The sequence below is a fragment of the Micromesistius poutassou genome (assembly GCF_964030765.1).
Source record: "Micromesistius poutassou genome assembly, chromosome: 10".
NCBI lineage: Eukaryota > Metazoa > Chordata > Actinopteri > Gadiformes > Gadidae > Micromesistius > Micromesistius poutassou.
In genome coordinates, this window is record NC_140280.1 from 1,686,702 (window position 1) to 1,704,633 (window position 17,932).

The window sequence follows — 17,932 nt, forward strand, 5'->3', positions numbered from 1 at the left end:
GCTACGTCATCAATGACAATCAAAACTTTATTGTCCGGTGACTGTCGTCGTCTGCGATGACCCAGCAGCGATAATAAAGCTCACTTTTACCTTCTTTCATTTGGAATTTGAGGCGTTTTCGTCTTCTACAAAACCTCCGTCTCCGTCCCCGTCCCGAATAACAGCGTTATTCGTCAGGATCCCCGCGGGAGTCGGGACAAACCTTAACTACGATACGAGACACGTGTGTTGTTATTATTAGTCTGTTATAACCCGAGTTTGAAGTTATTATTTGACCAGAGACCATGATCCCCATGAGCTCAGTACTGCGGTCCCTGGCCCGGCTGCCACTCAGGATGCCAAGGAGTAAGTAGAGCTTTAATACAATCTCAAGTCTTCAAATGTTAACCACACAAATTCATTGTTGAAAATAGTTGTAAACTCTGTGTGTGTGTGTGTGTGTGTGTGTGTGTGTGTGTGTGTGTGTGTGTGTGTGTGTGTGTGTGTGTGTGTGTGTGCGTGCGTGCGTGTCTGACCCATCCTTGTCTGACAGATTTTGAGGCTGGATGTCCCATGGCGACTCACACACTGAGGAACGTGGAGTTGACTCCTTTGGAGCAAAGGAAACTTACGTTCGACTCCCACGCCGTGGTCAATGACCTGGTGACAAGTGGTTTGTGACTTTGTCGAGAATAGTCTTTATTGTTTATGGCTTTCTTTTCAAGCAAACCAACCCCTAAAGTCTAGAGCGGAAATAACTACAGTTATAAACGCAATATTCATAAGGGTCCTACTGTACATCAAAGTCTAGACAAAAACGTCTCCATGTCGTCCCCCAGGCTTTGAAAAGAACCAAGCTGAGATCATCGTGTCGGCTCTGGTCACGCTGACCACCGCAAACATGGACATCGTGTACAAGGACATGGTGACGTCATCGCATCAGGTAGTGACCCGACGCCAAACGACGGCTGTCACACACATACACATTCACCCAGTCACACCTCGTCCCCTCGTGTCTGCCTCACCTCACCCCCTCGTCTCCTCTCCTCTCCCCTTCCTCTCCTCTCCTCGTCTCCTCTCCCCTTGCCTGCCTGCGGTACCAGGAGGTAGCGGTCCAGCAGATTCTGGCTCACCTGGACGCCGTCAGGAAAGACATGGTCATCTTGGAGAAGAGCGAGTTTGCCAACCTGCGCTCTGAAAATGAGGTACACACACAAACTCATGGGTAGCGTTTCACGATGAGGGTTTGTTAATTAACCCATTCGTTAAAATGTGGTTACGCAGTAATAAGCATTATTAGTATTATAGTATTGGCATAGGGGCTAGGGTTGGTCGATTAGCCTAATCATATTAAATTATGCATTAATTAATGTGTAAATGGTGTCACCATGCAAATGTATTCAAGGTTCATATAAGAAACAAACCCAGTCTTAAAGTAGCATAATCACCGGAGATTAGATTATAACATCTACATTGAAGCTATCGCCCCTCTACTTAAATGACTGAATGAACCGAATCCCTTCAACCAAACACAGAAGGTGTGCATCGTCTCTCTCTCCTCTACAGAAAATGAAGAGAGAGTTGAACCAGCTGAAGGCCAGCCTGACGGTGAGCCTGACACAGCGTTGGTCCTTCGCATCTCCTAGTGACACCGCCACATACGTCGTTGTGTCGCTTCCCACTTCTTTCTTTCTGTTTTAAACGTAGACTCACTTCCTCTAAGGCTTGTCACAAGGTGCTCCAATTACAAAATGTCCGCCGGATTGAGATGAAGTGTGTTTGTGCTCCTTCACCACCTCCACCACCACAGGAGGAGAGCCAGAGGGTCAGAGCAGAGGCCAAGCTGGACATCAACCTGGAGAGAAGCAGGGTCTCAGATATGGTATGGAGAGAGAGAGAGAGAGAGAGAGAGAGAGAGAGAGAGAGAGAGAGAGAGAGAGAGAGAGAGAGAGAGAGAGAGAGAGAGAGAGAGAGAGAGAGAGAGAGAGAGAGAGACAGACAGACAGACAGACAGACAGACAGACAGACAGACAGACAGACAGACAGACAGACAGACAGACAGACAGACAGACAGACAGACAGACAGACAGACAGACAGACAGACAGACAGACAGACAGACAGACAGACAGACAGACAGAGCAAGAGAGAGAGAGACAGACAGACAGACAGACAGAGAGAGAGACACAGACAGACAGACAGACAGAGAGAGAGAGAGAGAGAGAGAGAGCAAGAGAGAGAGAGAGAGAGACACAGAGACAGACAGACAGACAGACAGACAGACTGAGGTTGAGTGAGTCAGTGGGTCGTTGTTGGGGCATCCAGATACAGAAAATACATGACATAACAGTTACTCATGATTACATCGTTGACCTCAGTGGTAGTGTGTGTGTGTGTGTGTGTGTGTGTGTGTGTGTGTGTGTGTGTGTGTGTGTGTGTGTGTGTGTGTTCCCCTGTTGAAGCCCCTGTGTTCTCGTGGCCTTGTGTTCCTACTAGTTTACAGAACAGGAGAAAAAGCTGTTGGAGGCCAACACAGAGTTCCACAGGAAGGTAAACAGCAGCTACCTCCAGCCACCCTTTTATTTCTGGCTTTTCTCTACTTTCTATCCGTCTTCACCTTAACTTGAGTTCACTTTGAGTCACTGGTTGGTTACCCCCACGGGTAATCTTCTCACGCGCTGTGAGGGAGTCTTGGAGTCTGTTGTTTTTCGTTAAAGCCGGACTGTATTGACGTGTCGTACAGAAATCGGACCTCGACCACGACGCCATGGAGACCAATAAGAAGATCGACCTGGATGTGGCCTCGCTGAAAACCCTGCTGGAGTCTCTGAAACTGGAGACCGTACGCTACCTCGCAGGTAGGCCTTGTGTGTGTGTGTGCATGTGTGTGTGTGCGTGTGTGCGTGTGTGCGTGTGCGCGTGTGTGCGTGCGTGCGTGCGAATGCAAAAGTAAACCACATGACTTGAATCATGCGTGTCATATCCTGTTTTGCTCTGCTCGTCGTTAGACTTTGGTTGATTGGAGCTGTTGTTGATATGAACGTGTACTAACCCATCAGAGAGGTGATTGTCTACTACAGCCCTGCTCCTGAGAGGATGCTTGTTTTGTGACCCACGCACACTAAAAGGGCTCTTTACGGGCCCACGTTCACGCAACGCAAGGACCCCGCAGACGCTTCGACGCAGTCGTGAACGTTTACGGTCCTGCGTCGGGTTTTAGCGAGCGGACCAATCACACGCCCTTGCGGCTGCGTCGCCTCGACGGAAGGTTGGACAATTTTTTTTGGAGGCGCACTTCACGGCCCGTTGCGGTGGAATCAAGGAGGGTCCGCAAGGACGTAAGGGGTCCGTGACCGCCCTTGCGTCGCGTGAACGTGGGACCATAAAGAGCCCTTAAGTGAGAGCAGTGATATAACCACTAAAAACTGGCGATGCAGTTCTTCATGTTGGTCTGTTGTGTCTGCCCCGGCAGCCTCTGTGTTTTCATGTCTGACCATCGCGCTGGGCTTCTACTGGCTATGGAAGTGACGAGGACCACCTACACACCCGTCTCCGGAAGGGAAATATTCATTTGAAGATTGTTTTAAATCGAGAACGTTAATTTATGATTGGGATGCGTTGTACCAAACATGTCACATTTGTATCATTTTATCATTGAAATGTATTATTTGTTGTGTGTAATTTATCATTAAAGGTCTATTGTATAAGCTAAGCAAAATGTATATTTTCCATGTTCCTCTGCCTTAGACCATCAACTGTAACCACCAAGTGATTTATGTTCAGTAAAACATTTTCCTGAAAACAAGTCAATCTTTCACTTTTTTGTTTACTCAAATACTAAACCTTGGGCAACTTTTTATTCGCGTGTATTTCGTATTACGCAGTATATAAAGCACAGTATTAACCACTGATATTGTGAAGCACAAACTTTGCTTAAGTGATCTCAATTTGCTCAAAGTAAAGTCACTCAGTTAGCTGAAAAAATAAACACCAGTGCACAAAGAAAACCCGGAATACCAGCATTTCAGACATCAAACCTTTATTGACTATTAAAAGCATAAGTAACAAGGAAAACCCAACACCACACCAATCACTGTTCACACAAAGATCTACTTTTCAGACTTGCTTTATTAGATAAGAAAAAAGTGATCAGGCCAAAAATAATTAGTTGTCAAACCTCTGCAAAAAAATAATCATCCACTGTCATCTTACGACTGTTAAACATGACAGGACACGTTTAATTGTAGAAACCACTGAATCGCAATACTGAACTTGAATCACTGCAGGAACAATGCAGTATATTCTTAGCTTAAATTTTATGTTGACGTTTTTTGTTTTTTTTCAGATTGCGATTTTTTATTATTTGCCTCTGCAAAAACTATACACCAAGTGGGAAAAATATCCATCTGAGTTTTTCTGTGTATTCACTTACCATGAATACAACCATTTGCCATTTAACGTGAAATCAACATCAACACAAATACCAAAAAATATTTTAATTCATAAATTAAATTTTGTACATACATTTCCAACCCCGCCCCCCCCAACCCCTCCTCAAAAAAACAAATTCCTACAATAAACTTTCCAGTTCACAGATTTGTACCTGAAATTGACAGGTGGAATCCAAATACAAAAATGTATTCAAATGATGGCGATCTGAGGGCCCAGCCTCAGCAGTGAGTAAAAAAATATCTTTCCTTATAAAAAAAAAAAAAAAAAGACTGATCCAAGAAGGCTGAGAAAAGCCCCCCCCGTCGCGTGAGAAACCGCAGCAGTGTGTGTGTGTGTGTGTGTTCTACGAAACCGCACTCGGAGTGCCGTCCTCCGTCAAAGTCTGATCCTCCTCCGCCTTCACATTGTCAACCTCACCGCCTTCGGCTTCCGTTGTTTCCTGCTTGACGGACGACAAGAGCGCGCAGGAACCGCCCGCCGCCGCCTCCTCCTCTTCCTCCCCGGGCTCCGTCTTGATGAAGGCGCTGAGGGGGTGCTCGGTGAGCACCTTGTTGGGGGACGGCGTGGTGTCCAGGAACGAGGACGTCTGAAGGGGGGGGCGGGGGGGAGAGCAGCGGTGTCAACAGGGTTGGCGAGACGTTCTTATCACCTCTTGTGTAACTCGTACTTTGTTCAAATGCGCACGTCTTTCCCAGTGTCCTGGGGTTAGTGGGCCAGTCTTAAGGTTGGGCGGGTTACTGGTTTTACCAGTTCAGACCGGTGGAAGAGCACGCAAACCAAGTGTGTGTGCCGGCATTTGTCATCGTGAGACGTTCTGCCAAATGGAACCGTAGCCCGTTGCTTACATCGGCAACTTGTGTTGCCGTACGCTAAACGTGAACTTTTATGACTTGAGAAATGGGCAACATATACTCATAACAGACTCAAACTCACATTTATCTTCATCTACCGTTGTTGTTGTAGTTTGTGTGTAGTCTCAACTAATTATGTTCAACTATGTAGCCCACAATAACCGGTACGAGTCGGTATTTGAATAATTACCAAACTGGTTTGAAAATTGGCCCAACCCTACTGGCCCCCAAGACAAGTTTAACTGTGCCACAAAGATACAATCAACATCAGTTAGAACATGACCGCAAAGACTTTTTATCACTAGACATGTAATCATTAATTACCCAAATAAACCCCTCAAACTCATTTTTGAATATTATATTGTGAGGCTGAATTATTCCTTAGGAGGTTACTTACATTCTTGTAATCCTCAAAACACGAAGGATGATATGTCTGCGAAAGAGAAAAGAAAAAAAAAAAACACATTAAAAAACGCATATCACGACCAAGTCACCAAAACACGGAGGTCGACCTTCAGGAGAGGTCAGACAGTGGAGCGGTGGTGTTTACCTTCCCCTCCACGCGGAGCGCGTCTCTGAGGTGCCACTCCTCCTCCTCCTCCTCCCAGTACATCTCAAACGCCTCCTGGCAGATCTCACACGACTGCACGCAAAATAAAACAAACACTGACCAGTCAGAAAAAGAATAATACAGGTCGGGTCTACACAGACTTGAAAGAACACGAGTCACTCCCCACGAGGCAGGTCTAAAGGCCCCCCCCCCCCCCGCGCCGCCGTCTCACCTCTCCCACCACGTCGGCCGTGGCGCGGACGCTCCTGTACTCCTGCTCCTTGGCGGCCTCCTGGGTCTTCTGCACCACCTCCTCGTTGACCTTCTCAAAGAACAGGCTCTTGGCCCGCTCCTCCAGGTCCGCGATCTCCTCGAACTCGATCCAGTCCTGAGGACGTGAGGAGGAGGAGAGCTTTACCCACGCACCATCGCCTACGCTGTGTCTTTATTTTGATGTCCAATGCGTGTATGTGTTCATGACTGTGTGATCATGTGTGTGTGTGTCCATGCGCGTGTGTCCATGGGTGTGTGTGTCTGTGCGCGAGTGTGTCCATGCGTGTGTGTCCATGCGCGTGTGTCCATGCGCGTGTGTCCATGCGCGTGTGTCCATGCGCATGTGTCCATGCGTGTGTGTGTCCGTGCGAGTGTGTCCATGCGTGCGTGCGTGTCCGTGTCCATGCGCGTGTGTCCATGCGTGTGTCCATGTGCATGTGTGTCCATGCGCGTGTGTGTCCATGCGCGTGTGTCCATGCGCGTGTGTGTCCATGCGCGTGTGTGTCCATGCGCGTGTGTGTCCATGCGCGTGTGTGTGTCCATGCGCGTGTGTGTGTCCATGCGCGTGTGTGTGTCCATGCGCGTGTATGTGTCCATGCGCGTGTATGTGTCCATGCGCGTGTGTCCGTGTGCCCCTCCTTACCGTCAGTGTGTAGTACCACCGGCGGTGCGTGACCTTGCGGCTGACGTCCTTCTCCGAGCGGTTCAGCCGGTAGTGCCAGTCCAGGTGGTCGGCGTAGACGTCCGTCTGGGAGGAGGTGAAGCGCATGCCGCAGGAGTAGCACTGGATGCCCGTGTAGAGCTTCGTCACCACGCTCTCATAGCGCCTGTGTGTGAGGACGACACAAACAACGACGCTTGAAACACATCTAGTGTGTGTGTGTGTGTGTGTGTGTGTGTGTGTGTGTGTGTGCCCCCCCCCCCCCCCCCGGACAAAAGGACCTTTTGGTACAATTGTATTTTGTGCAACCATCGTCCATTATCTTATTTCACAGTTTCTACATGGAACTTTCGGCAAGATCACTTTGGTTACCGTGGAGTCGTCAGATACGATCAAGGAAATTTTGGGCACTATTATAATCTACACAAGATCATCTGGTTTGCTGGCTTGGTCGCCTCTTTAAAACCTGGGTAGGCAATAAAGCAGTAACCAGCCAGACGAAGCAAGGTTTTGTAGTATCCAGCCGAAAAAAAAAAAAAAAAAAACAGCTCTGCGACAGCCACAGCTTCTAAAATATATCGTTTTTAAAGCTTTAATCATCAATTTCACTGGCACAGCAGCCTCACATGCGTGTGTGGTGTAACAGCAGGTAACGGGACAAGCGGCACTCACAGTTTCATGGTGTCGATGAGGAAGCCGGTGAGGTCTGGGATGTCGTCGTCCACCTCCTGCTCCTCTTCCTCCTCCTCCTCGGGCGCCGGGGCCACTGGAGCCACAGGGGGCGGCTCTGGAGGACGAGACACAAATCACCTCAGCAACACACAGACCAAAAGAGGTGTGTGGATAACAATCTGCCGTTCCGACACGCAAACACAAACACACACACACACACACACACACACACACAATCGCCGTCAATCGTCTCAGTGCTTAGGGCTCTTGCTGAGTGTGTACCACAAAAAGCGAACGGCGTCTGTGATGTAAAATTGTTTTTTTGTTCCATCTCTGGGCGATCGAACGATGACACGTATTGACGCCTGAAGTCTGTATTACTGAGAGCCATTTGACGTTTGAGTTCTGACTTCTGTGGTATTACTTTACTACTATGCAGCGCATGGTTGGGGGCAGAGAGAGACAGACAGACAGACAGACAGACAGACAGACAGACAGACAGACAGACAGACAGACAGACAGACGGCGCTCACCTTTCCCGGCCGCCTTGCTATCCTCCGGCTGTACGGGGGCGGAGCCGGCGATGATGCCCGTGGAGATGAGTTTGGACAGGAGGTCGTTGACGTCCACCTGGCCAAAGTGGCTCTCCGGGGCGCCGAACGGGGCGCCCGGCTGGCCGAAAGGCACTGGGTTCTGGGGGTGGAAGGGCTGGGCGGACATCATGTTCACCTGCAGAGAACACAGAACAAGAGGAGGAGACCGTCGGTCAAACCCACAGAGAAACGCAACGTCATGCATGTCAGATCAGGGGTCGTCGTCCTTCACCCCACGCTGTCACAACACGACCTGGGGGGTCGTGTGACAGCGCGGGTGCACAACGGCAGCGAGGGAAAGCACAACGCCTCTTACCGGCTGATGCATGTTGCCGGCGGGCCCCGCGGGGTTGTAGAACTGGGGGGCCCCGGCCTGGTTGAAGGGCCCCTGCTGCATGTTGAAGTTCCCCCCGCCCTGGGGCAGGCCCTGCTGCTGCTGCTGGGCGGGGAAGGGGAGCGGCCCGCCGGGGAACTGCGGGGCGTTGATGGCGTCGGGGAAGCAGTGGTTGGCCATGTTGAAGTTCTGCTGCTGCTGGGGGCCCGCGTTGTCGCACCCCTGCGGCCCCCCCGCGGGTCTCAGCTGGGGCTGCATCTGCGGGCCGAACCGCTGCTGCTGCTGCTGCTGCTGCGGGCCCTGCTGGCCGTCGAAGCGGGCGGGGTGCCCCTGGTCGTACATCGGCCCGGGCCCGTCGAAGCGCATCGGGCCCATCTGGTTCTGGGGCCCGTCGAAGCGCATCTGCTGCGGGCGCTGCTGGAAGCCCATGGGTCCGCCGGGCCCGCCGCCGGGCCCCATGTTGTCGAACCGCTGCGGCCCGTCAAAGTGCGGCATGGGGCCGGGCCCCTGGCCGTCGAACCGCCCCTGGGGGTGCTGACCCATGGGGCCGTCGTAGCGGCCGGGGCCCTGCGGCCGCGGCGGCCCGTCGAACCGCCCCATGCCCTCTCCTCCTCCTCCTCCTCCTCTCATTGGGCCGTGGGGGCCGGGGGGCCCGTCGTAGCGACCCTGTCCGTCAAACCGCTCGGGCATGTTGTGCGGCAGCGGCCCGCCGCTCTCGAAGCGCCCGTCGTAACAGCCGGGCTCGTCGTAGCGGCCCGGGTCGTCGTAGCGACCGGGTCGAGGGGCGCCGTCGTAACGCCCCGGCGGGTGGGGTCGGGGCGGGCCCTTCATCGGGCCGTCGTACCGCGTCGGGTGGTACCCTCCGTCGTGTGGGGGCGTGTGTCCCGGGGAGCCGCCGTGCTGGCGGACGACGGCGGCGAGGGGGCCGGCGGGGGGGCCGGGCTTCAGGATGGGCCTGGGGGGCAGGGCCGGGTGGCGGGGGGGGTGGTGAGCGGCGGCGGCGGCGGCGGACGGGTCCAGGAGGAGCGGCCCGTCGTCCGAGTGCACGCTGTTGGGGCTCTCGAAGCGCGGCACGGGGCTCGACTCCACCGGCTCCGCCGCCTGGGGGAGGGGCGAGAGGCGCTCGCGCTCGAACGCCGGCGCCGGCAGCGGGGGGAGCCGCGCCGCCGCCTCGGCGCCCGCCGGGCTGGGGCAGTTCCTGAGGACCACCGTGGAGGAGGAGGAGGAGGAGGAGGAGGCGGCGGGGGGGAGGAGGCGCTCCGGCCGGCGGGGGTCGAGGTGGTGCGGGGCGAACTTCCTGGCGGGCGCGTCGTAGCCGCTCTTGTGCTCTTCGCGCTGCCGCTCCGTCAGCGGGGAGTTCCACTCGCGCTCGCCTGCAACGACAAAGTGACCCCGGACTGAGAGACGCGCTTTGACCTCAACGTCCTCCTGGTGATTTGCTGCGTCTAGGGCTGCTGAACGTTTAGGGGGAAATTATCTAATTGCGATTATTTCTACCAGTATTGCGATTAGATAGGTTCCTTATTGTGGTCTGTGTTATTCACTAAACAAGCGATCAGTCCTTCTATCGTACGAGCAACGCAACATTGGTAGCAGTCAACACATAATCTGCTCTTTCCTTTAGGCCAGGCCGATGTGTTGATGCATGAATTGATATTTTAAATATCTTTTGAATCATAAAAGAAAAAAGAAATACTAGAAATCTTGCTGATCTCCAGTCTGTAAAAGTAACAAACACATCGCAGCCTTTACGATTGCAATGTAATCGATTTGATTTCGAATGAATCGTTCAGCCCCTAATTGCGTCCCATGCTGTGCCGTCATCCCTCAGGTCAGACAGACCACCCTGGGGGAGACTCTATCGATAGAACCGAGAGTCGGACTTACTGGCGTCTCGGGGGTCGGCTCTCCTCCTGAAGCGCAGGCCGGGCAGGGCCTTGAGCGGGGGGAACTCCTTGCCGTGGTTGTACTCCTCGATCATGGGGGCCGGCAGCTGCTGCTGTGGAGGCGGCGGCTCGTCCCGCTCCTTACTGCGTCTCTCCCCTAAGAGAGTGTCAACAACACCACATTAATTAACATCACCAGGCGAGCTCCTAATGCCCGGGACGCAAAGCCTCAAAGTTTGTCCTTCGAGTCAACCCCTAGTCGGTCGGTCACCACTTAGCACGCACATGAGCGCAACACACACACACACACACACACACACACACACACACACACACACACACACACACACACACACACACACACACACACACACACACACACACACACACACACACACACACACACACGTCGGGTGTGACCCCCTACTAGGGATGTGAATAACTTTAACAGTGATCAGTGTTTGTGTTGTATGCATATGTGTTAATATTTATGCTTGTGTATTGTGTATATTGTTTTTCTGTACATGATTAATAATAATAATAAAAAAAACTAATAGTACTACAGAACCAACATAAGTTCCGTCCGTTAATTCTTATTTATTTGAATGGGAAAAAAATGTTAACGGTCCAAATGTAAAAAAAAAAAATCGACTTTGACCCTCAGGAACGAATAATCGAATAATCAAATATTCTGACCCATCCCTACCCCCCTTACCTGGTCTCTCCGTGGGCGAGCGGCTGTACTTGTGCGCCAGGGCCCCGGGCACCCCGTCCAACATGGGCCCCTCGAAGTCTCCGTCCTCGGAGCCCATGTCGCCGTCCCACTCCTCGCCGGGCGGCCGGCGGTTGACGCGGGTGCGGCGCAGCTTGGACTTGTGCTCGTAGTACGTGAGCTCGGCGTCGTCCATGGGGTCGCGGGCGCGGCCCCGCGGGGACCCCGGCGTGGACAGCAGGGGCTGCTTCTTCTTGGAGGGGAACTGGCCCTGCTGGTGGGGGCCGCCGCCGCCGGCGGAGGGGTCGTGGTCGTGGTCGTCGTTCGGGGCCTCCCAGGAGTCGGAGCGCTGGAGCTTCTCCTCCTGGTACTGGAAGAGCTGGTTGATCTGGTGGGCCACGGCCAGGAACTCGTCGTGGCTGATCTCCTTATTCTCGAATCTCTTGGTGGCCTGCGCGGATTGAAAAAGGGGGTAGAGAGAGACGGGATAAATAACAAAAACAAACCCGGATCTCGCGCAGATCTATAGCAAACGTGTCGAGGTGCAGAGCACAGAAGTCGGGACGGAGGAGGGGTGGGGGTGGTGGTGGCGTTTCAGCTTCAGACTCACCCTCCTGAGCAGGTCTCCCTTGCTGGCCGAGTTGAGGGCCTCCGGTATCTGGATGTTGGCGTCCACACTGAGGCGGTGCTTGGGGGCCCGCGGCGTGGTGGGCCGGGAGCTGTTGTAGGGCTTGTTGTGGCGCTGGGGGCCCGGCTTCCCGTGATGCTCCTCCGACTGCTTCTGGTTGCTGTCGGGCGCGACGAGGAACAACAACAACACTTGAGACCGCCGAAACTAACTGACAACAGAGCTTTATGACGCAAGACCTAGTCGGACATATCATAGCCTGGTGTGAGTGTGCGCTCCGAGTGTCCCATTTCCTGTCAGGAAAAAAGAGACGTATTCACCGTTACTACTCACTGTTTGTTCTCCTCCCAGCCGCTCCTCCAGCGGTGGGCGTTCTCCTTGGCCTCCATGTGGACCCGCGGCGAGTGGGACTCCCTGCCCTCGCTGTGCCTCTCCTCCGCCGGCCTCTTGCCCCTCTTGGGGTCGGACTGACTCTTCTTGGGTCCGGCCGCCCGGTCCTCTCTGCCGGCCTTGCCGTGCGGGGCCTCCGCCGCGTGGGACCGCCTCGGCTTGACCGCCTTGTGGGCGGGGCCCGGGGAGGAGGAGGTGCTCCTGGCCCTGCCCTTCGGCGACCTCCTGTCCTTCCTCTTCGGGGAGGACGAGCGGGACCGGGAGCGCGTGCGCTTCCGGGCGTTGGTGCGCACGTTGCCGGAGTTCTTGAAGTCGGCCGCGTCCATGGCGTCGGCCAGCTCGTGTTTGCTCAGAGAGCCGTTGGGCAGCTTGCCCTTGGCGGGCCTCTGGGGATCCAACACCCGTGGGTTCTCCTCTTTCTCCTTCTTTTCGCCAAACCTCTTCTTCTCTTTCTGGTCCTCGTCCTTGGCCTCGCCGGGCTTGTCGTGCGTACGCTTCCGCAGCCTGGGATCCTTCTTGCCCGTCTCCGGGGTCTTGGGGCTGTCGGCCTCCGCGTGCTTGCCTCTGCCCTGCGCGCCCTTGGCCATAGGAGAGGGGGACTTCGAGGGGGACTTGGGCTTCTCCTCCGGTGCGCCTTTCTTGGGCATCCTCGTCCTCTCCCCCTTGCTGGGCTTGTCCGCCTGTCGTTTCTCTGACGCGAGGGACGGACTGTGGCCGTCCTTGTTCGCCGTCGAGTGTTCTTTAGACGCGGGGGGTCCACAGCGGTTCAACCGGGGGTCTCTGGTGGGTGGCTTGACCTCAACGGGGTTGGGAGCGATCCAAGGTCGGATGGCTGGGGCGGGCTGGACCGCCGCCTTTGGCACTGTGGTGGGGACCGTCGGAACGGAGGGCGGAGGCACCGTGGGAGTCAGAACAAACCCCCCAGCCTGACAACACAGCAACAACAAAAACATTCACATCACGGAAAGTATGACATCGACGTTTGGTATCAAGTATGACAATCCCTACTTGGACATTTGCCTAGCGCCACCATCTACGTCTCTTCCCCCCACCCCCCCCCTACCAGCTGGGCTTTGGTCTGTTCGAGCTCCAGCTCAATCTTCTTCTGCTGCAGCTCCAGTAACTGTTTCTGCTTGGCCAGCAGCTGCTGCCTGATGAGCTGCTCCTGAGTCAGGCTGGCTTCGCTGACGGCAGGGGCGGCGGCGGCGGCGGCGGCGGTGTTGGCGGCCACCGGCGGAGCTGCCACCGGCAGAGCGGCGGGCGGCTGCGGTGTCTTGGGCCGCGGCGGCGCATCCTCGGACTGGAGAGGCGGGTGCAATACATACACACAGAACGTCACCAAGTGTTCCGTTCGGTATACAAGCGTTGTATACTGAATAAAATAAAATAGGTGCCCGTTCCCACGATGGTTCAACTCGTACTCCAACATTGCCAAGTGAAATGTTAAAATACTATTTTTCTCAAGAAGCACATAGATCTCTCATAGGGTTAGTTATTTTTGCAAGTCCAAAAAGTAAAAAGGGGGTTATGGGTGATAATTGACATGAGAGTTTGAGAGACTTTACACACCTGCTTTAAAAACTTTGGGTTGACATGAATGCTGGCGTTGACAGGTTTGATTGGCCAAGCAGGGTCCTGAGAGTTGACCCGGACGTCCAGAGCATAGAGCTTTGTCAACGGGAACACATCGTCCCACGTCGAGCGCAACTTGAACAGACTTTTTCTAATGTTCTCATCCACCTACAAAGAGAGGACATAACTTGGTCCACAGCGCTCAGGAAGCATTTTGCAACTACAGCAAATCAAAAGTACAAAAATAAACGGTTGACACTAAGCAGACATTTTAATTTCAACACAGTGGCGATACATTTAAGTGTATTTGGGTTGAGCGATACAGGGTTTTAGTGCCAGACATGGTGTTTTACAATGTTCAACGCGTGTGCTTAACTGCAATTGCAAATTAAACCCTCCCATTTGCCATTTTATTAGTAAAACGTTACATTAAGCAGAATGCAAGAGTCTACACATAAGCAAGCAACAATGATCAGGAAGGGAGGAAGCAGACATCTAGATCACTTTGTGCTTTAAGCAAACGAAGGGAATTCAGTGTGTACCTTTTCAAAGACACATATAAATGAAGTGACTAGGTTTTTAGCAAACACTGCAAGGTATTCTCCTCCAACGTTCTTCACTATGGAATCCACTAAGTACAAAACTGGAAGCTTCTCGGACGACGGTGCCTGGAGCAATAGAAAACTCACAAGTTTAGAAAAACAGGTAAAAACAACATTTCAGTACAATGCTATGATTAATAAGTACTATTAATAATACTACAGTACAGACAATAGGAATGGGCTGCTTTATGGTGTATAAACTGTGGGGGGGGGGCTAGATCATCCTTCACCCATACCCAATTAGAAAGGTAAAAAAATAAAAAATAAAATAGTAATCCAAATACACAGAAAGGGGGGAAAAAAGTTCACAGTATGGTTTCCACGTCGAGGTCCAGAATAAGACCTTAAGAAAAAAAAATAAAGGTCATAAAAAGGGGCAATCTATATTTAACGTTCAGGGACAACTTGTGTTACCGTAAGGTTTTTAGAGAAAAATAAAACTCTTCTTGCAAAAGAGCAGTGCAGGCAATCGGGCATTTTAAAACAATTTAAATGTCCGAAAACGCAGGCCACCAAAAATATCCATACTTTGAAAATGTCCACAAAAAAAGTCAGGGAAAAAAAAAAAATCCAGTTGACATCTTCGGTATAAAAACGAGGGGGAAAAAGTCTTCTGCGTCGTCGAGTCTTTAAAGATTTATTTTGAAGTTACCTCCAAAGAGGGATTCCAACCAGAATCCCTCTTTGTACATTACGATTTTAGTTAATTAGCCAGTGAGTGGCATTGTTCCATTCCTTTTTGAAGTATCATGTATTACAAAAAGAAAAAAAACCGACCCATTAGAAGAAAAAAAAAAAGGTATTAGGGATATTTAATGGGTTTAGGTGCATAAGCAACAAACTGCAGTAAACTAAAGGTTGGCAACACTATTATCAAGAGGACTTGATAATGTAGCAGTTGGCATTGTCCTGACCAGTATTGTACTTCATGTTTGTTTTAAAACCACATGACCACAACAAAAGGGAACAAATCCAGTGATTCTGACCATTGAAAGGTGTATACCAGACAAGAAATGGAACCAGAGTCATACCAATAAATACACTGGGAAATAAAAAATGACAAAAAGCACAGTTCATATTTTTTATTACAACAACTTATTTTTTTTAACCATTCATTGACATTTCAATAAATTCAGGGATTAAATTAAGGCAGTTATATGCATGTTGCCTGTATGGAGTATAATTTGCCAGGTGTCAAACCGCACGACCACACTGAAACTATGTGCTGACTGTGGATAGGAGGGACTTCAAATTATCGAGGGAGGGGGGGTGGGTGGGGGGGAAGCTGACATAAACATGTTATGACAACGGACTCAAAGTGAGTACACAGCAACGATCTTCCCTGGCCCTAAAAACGAATAATCATTAATCTTTATGACTATTAATCGTTAGTCGGTGAGTAATGATCGGAAGGCAGTGGAGGATTAGTCACTGGCCTCCTAGACTGCTCGGATAAACGGAGTCACCCCAACCACCACCGAAACACGTTTAACTAATTTTTGTTAATAAAAGAGTCAAACCAAATGTTTGACGTCAACAGCAGCCACTAACACTCCCTTTGTACCGACACAAGGTGGTGACCTCGCTCACTACTACTTACTACTATACGGCGTAGGACGGCTTCCACGTCGACCTAGTCGTATCTAAACATACACACACACACACACACACACACACATAGACACACACTGATCCAAAGTGTGTGTGTGTGTGTGCGCAAATAGTGGTGTCGCGGATCGACGATCCACGACTTGCGTGTTGGTTTCTACCTCTAGAACACAAAAGAAAGCCGGGATTCCGGTTCGGGGAAAAAAAAAGGCGGCCTCCGTTAAAACTCAAAACCACTACCGTGCTGCCGAGGCCGAGAGAGGCCGAAAGAGGCCGCGTGGGTCCCAGCGTGTGTTTACACACACACGCCACGAAACCGAGCTCCAGACCTGCGAAACTGACCCTATAGGAGCTGCCATTAGTTTTAACAAGGAGGTGGCTAACGCTGAAGCTAATAACGGAGCTAGTCTCGTAGCACCGGGAGAGAGAGAGAGCAAAGGGAGCGGAGGAGGAGGGGAGTGGGAGGAGGTGGGAGGAGGTGGTTGACATGTCGTGTGGAGCCCCCGAACCGTCCGCCATGTTTACCAGCGGGGCCGGGGGCCTCGCGTAGCACCGCCACCGCCGCCACCCGGACCTACCAACACGTCTTTTTAAAATATATATATATAAAAAAAGAGATAAATATATATATATATACAGCTTAAATTGGAAAATTCTATATTTTTTATAAAAACCTTGCTGATTTGTGCTTCAATAATTGCGACGATATCCTTGGCGAAGTGGAGGTTCTCCTCGGCCAGGATGGTCAGCATGTTGATGTGCGGCTTGCTGTTGAAGGTGAGGTCTTCCAGCGACGACTGGTACTCGCGCCGCGCGTCCTCCCGCGCCGCCGCGTCGTCGTCCCCCTCGCCCCCCATCTCTGAGCCGCCGCCGCCGCTGCTGCGCGAGCGGGCAAGATCTAACGGACACGCACCGGTACGCGGACCATGTATCACTAGGCAGTCCATGGACACATTGAGGCTAGCGGGATTTTTTTTTTCCTTTCTTTTCTTTCTCTGTCGTATTATTTCGGTGTCGAAACGTATCTTCCGCCGGGGGGGGGGTATTTAAAGATATATATATATATGTACACGACGACGACGACGGTTGAGAAGCCCCCGTTCTGCTTTTGGTGAAGAGAAGATGGCGACTGAGAGGGCTGGCATCATGGTGTGACGTCACGCGAACGTCTTTATAGGTCGCGTGACGAACGTGCCCGGCGATTGGCCGGTCGGGAGGGCCGCTGGGCGGGTCCACTGAGTTCATTGGTGGAGAGTGCAACCACCGCACACGTCCGCCAATCAAATGCGACGTATTGCGTAATATTTTTTTACAAAAGGTTTCCGTAACCTAAACAAACGACGAACAACCTTTGAAACCAGTCAAACCAGTTAGAAGATATATAATAGTGTCTTTGCGTAGTGGTTGTAGAACAGCTAGGGGGCGTTGTTAACCCCCCCCCCCCATGGACTACCTAGTTGTATTTCACAAAGTAAACACACAGAAACATACAACTCTATACTTTGTAGACCTCTGAAGAATAAGTCCCGCCTCCGAGGCTCTGGTTCCCTCCGTCAAATGTCTATACGGGAAATAACATGGGGCTTTTTGAATGATCGTACATAACAAACTCTGTAGGTGGCGGAGAAGTAAAAGCAAATTCAAAAACCCCATGTTATTTCCCATAGACATTTGACCGAGGGAACCGGGAGCCTCGGACTTATTCTTCAGAGGTCTATTCAAAAATAAATATTAATTATTACTGCAAGCAATATAGTTCTTCAAGACCGCAAAAATGGTTGCCAAGCAACACAGGCTAGCATAAGCACGAGAGTTGTAGTTAATAATTGTTATGGGGTCAAAGGTGAACGGGTTGAGTACAGGCCGCCGTAGCTTCCCCTAACTCGAAATTTAGAGGTTAGGGGAGGCCTCACCTCCAACCAACCAGCAGTCTGGTGTGTGTGTGTGTGTGCGCGCACATTGTTTAGGGGCTAGGGGCCTGGTTAGGGGCCTTTTTGTGATTGTCTACGAGGAAACATTTCAAAACATTTGAAGGGATTGTGTAATTCTATTCTAACTCTGAATACTTTCCATGTCAGGCCTGGTTTGAATGCCAGTGTAGTGTCATTTGCAGGTACATTCTTACACAGCTATACACAACGTGCTTACAATCTATAATAGTGCCAGTTCAT

General features: G+C 51.6%; 2 protein-coding genes across 2 annotated transcripts; one reads left to right on the top strand and one right to left on the bottom strand.

The window, feature by feature from the left end:
- The first annotated feature begins 49 nt into the window (after positions 1-49).
- ccdc90b (coiled-coil domain containing 90B) lies at positions 50-3,776 on the top strand. Its single transcript, XM_084474342.1, has 9 exons — positions 50-345; positions 533-652; positions 819-922; positions 1,083-1,184; positions 1,546-1,587; positions 1,790-1,861; positions 2,474-2,527; positions 2,721-2,835; positions 3,450-3,776. The coding sequence occupies exons 1-9, from the start codon at positions 285-287 to the stop codon at positions 3,503-3,505; spliced, it is 726 nt and encodes a 241-aa protein (XP_084330468.1). The 5' UTR covers positions 50-284; the 3' UTR covers positions 3,506-3,776.
- A 311-nt stretch (positions 3,777-4,087) lies between these two features.
- pcf11 (PCF11 cleavage and polyadenylation factor subunit) lies at positions 4,088-16,840 on the bottom strand. The gene is made up of 16 exons (XM_084474316.1): positions 16,436-16,840; positions 14,094-14,219; positions 13,549-13,719; positions 13,043-13,279; positions 11,923-12,905; positions 11,572-11,749; positions 10,965-11,412; positions 10,251-10,406; positions 8,346-9,736; positions 7,970-8,165; positions 7,437-7,551; positions 6,747-6,930; positions 6,063-6,218; positions 5,831-5,923; positions 5,678-5,713; positions 4,088-5,015 (listed from the first exon to the last, which is right to left on the bottom strand). The coding sequence occupies exons 1-16, from the start codon at positions 16,706-16,708 to the stop codon at positions 4,773-4,775; spliced, it is 4,986 nt and encodes a 1,661-aa protein (XP_084330442.1). The 5' UTR covers positions 16,709-16,840; the 3' UTR covers positions 4,088-4,772.
- Between the last annotated feature and the right edge of the window lie 1,092 nt (positions 16,841-17,932).